The sequence below is a fragment of the Pseudophryne corroboree genome, chromosome 2 (genome assembly GCF_028390025.1).
Source record: "Pseudophryne corroboree isolate aPseCor3 chromosome 2, aPseCor3.hap2, whole genome shotgun sequence".
NCBI lineage: Eukaryota > Metazoa > Chordata > Amphibia > Anura > Myobatrachidae > Pseudophryne > Pseudophryne corroboree.
The window spans coordinates 327,380,725-327,387,781 of NC_086445.1; the positions used below are offsets into that span (position 1 = coordinate 327,380,725).

At 45.8% G+C, this 7,057-nt stretch overlaps 1 protein-coding gene across 1 annotated transcript; it reads left to right on the plus strand.

The window, feature by feature from the left end:
* Nucleotides 1–741: 741 nt before the first annotated feature.
* Nucleotides 742–3,419, plus strand: LOC134991801 (myb-related transcription factor, partner of profilin-like). Its single transcript, XM_063950748.1, has 4 exons — nucleotides 742–1,163; nucleotides 1,741–1,800; nucleotides 1,876–2,088; nucleotides 2,710–3,419. The coding sequence occupies exons 1-4, from the start codon at nucleotides 815–817 to the stop codon at nucleotides 3,417–3,419; spliced, it is 1,332 nt and encodes a 443-aa protein (XP_063806818.1). The 5' UTR covers nucleotides 742–814.
* The last annotated feature ends 3,638 nt before the right edge of the window (nucleotides 3,420–7,057 follow it).

A 7,057-nucleotide genomic window follows, 5' to 3' on the forward strand; every position in this document is an offset into this window, starting at 1 on the left:
TGTTTTGTCCGATGTCGATGTCATTCGTGGTTTTCTGGTGTAGAATGCGGCCGATTTGGTTGTTTTGCGGCCGTGTTTTTAGTTTATTTTACGACTGCGTCACATGTCTGTTACGGCAGTGATTTTGATGTTGCGGCCGCGTTTTTAGTCCTAAGTTTCGTTTTTGTCACGCGTCCGTGATTGGTTGTATTCGTGATGGAGGAGTGTCTGTGCACATTACTATAAAACCGCCCCAAACACACCGCACCTCGTGGGTTTAGCTAGTGGAGAGGAGAGAGGAAGGTGTATTTGGAGTTGGTGAGTTTGGTGGAGTTTTTGGTGGATTTGGTGCGGAGTTTTGTGATTGTTGAGTGCTGTACTGTGTGTGTAAGTAGTCTTGTCATATTTGTAGTATTGTTTTTTCACAGTTTGTAAACTTTTTTGTCCTTGTTTTTTTTTTATAGTCTTTTGTCATTGTTTGTGAGTGAGTGAGCGTGTGTGTTGGCTGTGTGGTGTGTAGTAGTAGTAGTGGAGGAGTGTGTTTTCTGTATTGATTTTTCTGTGTTTTGTGTCGTTTGTCCTCATGTCTGACTCAGAGGTCAGTGTGGTGGAGGAGGTTAGTGAGAGGGAGGCGGTTAGTGAGGTGGAGGCTGTTAGTGAGGTGGAGGAGGTGAGTGAGGTGGAGGGGGTTAGTGAGAGGGAGGAGGTTAGTGAGGAGGAGGAGGAGGGGGTGCCTGTTGCTGCATTCTCCAGTGAGAGTGATGGTGCTGTGGCTCCGCAGCCACGCACCACTACCAAGACTGGCAGGAATATTAAGTTCAGCTATGCTGAAAACATGGCGTTGGTGCGTGAGCTGATGAAGCACCATCGGCAATTGTTTGGGCAGGATGCTGCCAAGGTGTCCTCCCGCAGGAAGTCTGTCCTGTGGGGGAAAGTAATAGTTGCCGTAAATAGTGAGGGTGTGGTGAGGCGGACTGAGGACACGTGTCGCAAGAGGTTCTATGACATAAAGCGCCGTGTCAAGGCCAAGATGGCCAAAGAGGCTAAATCAGCACGCAAAACCGGGGGTGGCCCCCCTTTCCGGGCAACCTATCGGGAGTGGGAGGAGCCTGTGCGGGCACTGATTCCAGCAGAAGTGGTGTCTGCAACTCATGTCCGGGATTCGGACCGACCCACGCAGGATGGTGAGTTTGATAAATCGAAATTATATTTTAAAGTGTGCAAAATGATAATGGTGGAAAAATTAATTTTTAAAAGTATGCATACATTGTTGGTCATATATTGCAGGCCTATGCACCCTTATGCTGTTTTTGTGTTTTGAAACTGCATTTCCCATCTTGCCTTGCCTGTATTTTTTTAAATTTATAATGCAAAATCAGGTGCAGTGCATGCTGGTATGTGTAGTTGCAATAATTAATATGAGATATTGCTTGGACATAGCTGTTGTATCTAATAGCAGCTTGTTATGATGTGTTTTTTTTTAAATCAATTTTTAAATAAACTTTTAATTTACATTTTGGTTCAAGTTGCAAGTAATCAATCTATGCAATATCTGACACATAATTCATCAATGTTACAGGTTTTTTTTGTGCAACACCATGTACATTTTTATATACATAACAAATTAAGGAATCACGAAGATCTTAAGCTGAAATTAGTTTAATTTACAATACGTACAAGATGGTTACAGTACACTAAGGCTTTGCAGTTAGCATTTTTTTACAAAGTATGGTCATAATGTTTTTTCAACTTTTTCAACAGTCCGACAGACCAGCCGGCCAGACAGGCCACAGACAACTCAGGATGATGCTGGGATTGCAGGTAAGAATTCACTGTAGTCACATATTCTGCAAACACATAGAAGTACAAAATATTAATGTTTATATATTCTCATAGGTTCTGCTTCTGTAAGCCGCCCTCCTCTAAGGCGCCCATCACAGGGCTCGGGGCACTTACCCAGGAGGCCAAGTAAGACACGGCGTCTTGTCTCTGAATCTGCGGCTCCATCTTCCCCACCCAGGCGGCGCATTTCTGCAGTCTCACCCCAGCCACCACAGGCACTATTGGCGAGTCCACAGAGTGATGAGCCCAGATCACCTCAGTTATCTGGTGAGTCAAAACATAAACTAAACACATAGCAAATAATCTACACAGTACAGTTACTATGATGTGAGTTGTAGTTGAGATTACATGTTTGCCATAACAAACAATGTGATGTTACGTCTTAAATTTTTAAAGGTGCAAATGCAGAATTTTCCAATATCTTAGTGGTTGCTATCGCCAACATCAAATTTAAAAATGAACAGACATTTGTAAAAATTTAGGCCACACACGTGCACATAAATATAACAACACATTACTGGCTTAAAAACAAAAACCACCACCCCCTCCACACCATTATAGTGTTCACACACCTCCCCTGTCCTGTATGTAGACTGCTTACTTGCTCCGCTCCTCGGGAATATCCAGGTAAGCAGTCTATATCCTGGACAGGGGAGGTGACAGAACACTGTAATGCTGTGGAGGGGAGGTAGTTAGGTGAGGATTCCGCAAGTCATTCTATGTGCACGCCTGTGATGGTATATATGTGTTTGTAAACCAAATAAATTATAAGTTTAAAAACACAACTCAAAATACAAAAATAATGGAGTATTATGAATGTAGAAATGTTTAGAACTAGCAAATATATTATTTGTAAAGTAAACAGTGCATGTTGTCCACCCCATACAGAGCCAAGCTTGATGCCCGACGTGGACCAGCAGGGACAAGACCAACAGGCAACATTCACACTGCAACTAACACCTGTTGACCCGAGCCAGCCAATACAGCCGCAGGATATCCCCCAAGCCTCCATGAGTCCACAACTGGTACAAGCTCCACCCCAGCCACAAATTACAGATGACTTTTGGTCCAGTTGGACAAGCCAACAGACCCAAAGCAATGCCAGCCTGACCGCACATACCCAACACCTTGCCAGTCTGCCCCATCATCTACCGCGCATTAGTCGCAACTCGGGCAGACTGATTGTCCAAGTAGGCCGAATCGCAACATCGATGGAGCAAATACGGGCAGACAACAACCAAATGCTGGCTCATTTAACGCGCATCATTGATGAGCAACAGCGCCAGCACCAAACACTCATACAACTAATACAGCACAACCAGGTTGTGAATGAATCTTTATCCCGGATTGTAGCCAGCCACACTGCAACCAACACACAACTGAATGCCAGCATAAATAATTTGAGCAACAACATAACATTGATGGCAGCACAACAAGTGACCTCCAGCTCTGGAACCACGACCCCTAGCCAAACGCCAGTAACCTCCCCTGTTCGGCGATCCTCCCGAGCACGTGCCAGTGAGCCAGCACAAAGCACAGCACCCAGCACACACAAGCGCAAAAAAGAATACATCAAAAACATTTGTGTAACGCAATAAAAAATTTGTTTTGACAAACACACAACTTCCTGTGTCCGTCTCAAACATTGTAGAAGCTGCTATGTATGTATGTATGTTTTTATGGGGTAATGAATGACAATGTATTGATAACATAAACTAACTACAATGTACACACCACTATAAACAACAAACAGTAAGTAACAAAACACACAATTATTTGTATTGCAAAGTGTTTAGTCAAGGATAAAAACATCCTACAAAAACTTACCCGAAAAATACCGCTGAATCACTTCTTGCCGTACCTGCCTCCCTACATATGTACTCACACTGTCACCAGATGTTTCTAACTCCTCTGCTTGCTGACTGCTTTCTCCCTCATCATGTGCCAGATGTTGACTTAAACACAGATTATGGAGAAAACAGCAGCAGAACACAATTCTAGTCACCTTTGAGGGACTATACAACAAAAGGCCAGCAGATTTATCCAGACACCGAAACCGTGATTTCAGCACACCAAAACATCTTTCTATCACATTCCGCGTAGCCTTATGTGCATGATTGTAACTGTGTTCAGCAGGAGAATCAGGTTGGGACAATGGAGTAAGGAGCCAAGAGTAGCAGCCGTAACAACCATCACCTGAAAAACAGATATAGTCAACATTAGTACATGTGTAAGATTATTCATTACCCTAGTCAAAAATAGAGTTTGTTGTTAAAAGACATACACACAACACATTTTAAACATACCCAGCAGCCAGCCATCAGGCATTTGTCCGTCCTCAAATTTATCGAAGAGCGATGACTGACTGAGGATGAAGGAGTCATGGCAGCCACCAGGGTAACCTGCAACAACACTCATAATTTTTAATTTTGCATCACAGACCACCTGGACATTAGTGGATTGGGCCATATGTCTATTAGTATATATATATTGACGGCCCCTAGGTGATCTCAGCTGAACGTGTGTGCAATCTATGGCCCCCAGCACATTGGGCATGCTTGCAAGCTCATAGAAAGCTACCCTGACAGCACGCCACTCCGACTCCTGGGTAGGGAAGCAGATTGAGGCATTAATATGTGGATCCAAGACATCCAAAACCTGTGTGGACATTAAACAATCTAAGGTGAGTGTCATGTTAGGTATTCTATACAATACTGTGTTGTAAGAGCTTACAGAAGCACCACTTAGACATAACCGTCTATGTATTTTTTGACTCACCTGATTCAAATATTTTGAAAAGGTTGGCTGTGAGATACCAATAACGTCGCCTGCCACAGCCTGGAAGCTCCCAGTAGCCATAAAGTGTAACACAGCCAGGAGTTTGTGCAAGCCTGAGACAGAGCGAGAGCGTGCTGTCTCAGGGTCTAGTCCCAGTTTGACAAGGTCATACAGGCGGAAAATGTTGGTTCTATTTAGGCGGAACATCTGTATGACCCTATCATCGGACAATGCGTTTAAGTTTAAACGACCCCTAAAAAAACGTGGCTGGCGCAGCCTCCGCGGCACCTGGACAACCTGCTGACCATGTTCACTTACCTGGCCCTGATTTCTGGAAGCCTCATGGAGCAGTCTAAGGTATCCCACAGCAAACAGAAAGTCATTGGCACACACCACAGCCGCCATTTCAGAGTGAGAGAATTTCAAAATGTGCCTGGAACACTTTTATAGGGCCAAACATTCAGGTGTGAGTAATGGATAATTGAGTACACATGTAAACACGCTTTTCAAAAGCAGGTGCGTTTTTTTTTAGGACTTTTTTACGATTTGTATTTTTTCACGGCCGCAAATGCTTTTTCACGGCAGACATTACAATTACGAATGGTTAGTAAATGACCGAGATTCATATCTAAACAGGCGTATTTTGACCGATGGTGTATTCATTCGTAATTTTTTACAACTACTTCCAAAAAATTACGAATGCCCTCATCTCTGCCGTGATTTGAGTTTAGTAAATTACCGAGATGACACTTTGAAGAAAAAACGGCATCTCGGTCAAAATCGGGACCTTAGTAAATTTACCCCAGAGTCGGGTATACCACGAATTTTGAGGTTGTTTCTCCTCGATCTGTCCTCCAGGTCTGCAAGCTTCTCACTCATCAAAACGACATAATTCTGTAGGTCAGAGTGGGATCATTATGCGAAGACACCAACTCCTGCATTTTTTCTTCGAGATGCTCGGTCCACCCCGTTATTCCACTAAGATCTGCCCTAAGTGTTTGGATTGAAGAATCCACCCCTGAAAGTATATCGGAGCGGAACGCTGTAAACATCTTGAGCATCGTTTGAGTGGTAAGGGGTACTTGGGGGTCTGGATTCATATCCAGGTCAGATGATGGCTGAGGAGCCGAAGATTTCGGCATGGACATGGACGACCTGGTGTTTGCAGGTGATGGGGAAGTGAAGGGACGGTCAGTATTGGAAGCTTTAGGAAACTGTATAGGTGCAGGCTTCCTGGGGTTTTTTCCCACTCTCTTTGGAGTCATAATGAGAGAACTGGGTTTCCCAGGAGATCAATTGAATATGCAGACAGAGCAGAGTGATTATGTTCGTCAGAGTAGTATGGTTATTGCATAAGTAAGCTGAGCTGAACGCTACGAGGTAGATAAATAAATCTTTAGAGATGGAGACCCATTTAGAAACACTATTAGTGGCAGGAGGCAGCCATTTCTAGTGCCAATCAAGCTCCCATATGCCCTGCGGGCGTATTCGGACAAACATGTAAGGCTGCGCTGTATACATATAGCAACACACAACCAGAGGCGTTGATAAGAAACAGAGAAAGATTAAGAAAAAAGAAGCTGACTTCTCACTATGAGCAATTCCTGTGCAGAGACACTGCCACTGCCTCTCATCAGCTCCCAGACATCTCCATCTGGGCACAGACTCCCCCCCCCCACCGCAGCAGGTCTCCCCGTCAATCTCCCAAGGTACCTCAATACAGGGGTGATGCTGGTGGTGATGCAGGGGTGTATCGGGTAGTCTCCAGATCGCTGGTCCAACCGCAGCTGCTGTATTTGCACCAGATAGCACTGGATCAGGATGGGAGGGTGGCAGAACAGCGGACTGCCGCTTCAGCTGGTGTGAGCCAAGTGCCACTGTGGGAGTGTTGTGTATCCCAAGGTAGCCATGGAGAACGGAGTGGGGTCCAGCAGACTCTCTCGGGTCACACAGCGGGGGCACACAGCGGCAATGAAGGCCGGCGGGGAGGGAGAGCGCGCAGATGGCGCAACAGCTCAGGAGGTCTGGCAGGCGGCAGAGAGGGACGAGCGCTCCCACGTGCGGCAGCTCCGTCCCATCCACGGCCAAGTACGTAGCAGGTGGCTTGTCACTCCCTGCTCGGCTCCGATATGCAGCAGATTCTTATGGAGTACGGGGCTTCCGGTCCCGGTCCCGGCCAGAAATCGAGTCCCCGGCTCCCGTGCACGGACCAGGCCGCAACCCGCAGAGGGGAGTAAAACCCCCTCCTGGCTCTGCGAACCCGGCTCCACACCAGGGGGAGACGAGCGTGCTCCCCGGCAGTATACTGGGGTCAGAGAAAAGGGTAGAAGACTCTGGTTAACCTCTATTCCGATTGCTCAGGGCTGGAGCTCAATGGAGCTCAATGGCTGCCAAGCCACGCCCCCTGAAAAAACTTTCTTATCAAGTAAATAGTCCAACACAAATGACACCAATCATA

Excerpts from the sequence above, each read along its gene's own strand:
- LOC134991801 (XM_063950748.1), top strand. The coding sequence starts at position 815 with ATGGCGTTGGTGCGTGAGCTGATGAAGCACCATCGGCAATTGTTTGGG. Across the intron at positions 1,164-1,740 it reads GGACCGACCCACGCAGGATG|TCCGACAGACCAGCCGGCCA; the intron begins GTGAGTTTGATA and ends CTTTTTCAACAG. Across the intron at positions 1,801-1,875 it reads GGATGATGCTGGGATTGCAG|GTTCTGCTTCTGTAAGCCGC; the intron begins GTAAGAATTCAC and ends ATATTCTCATAG.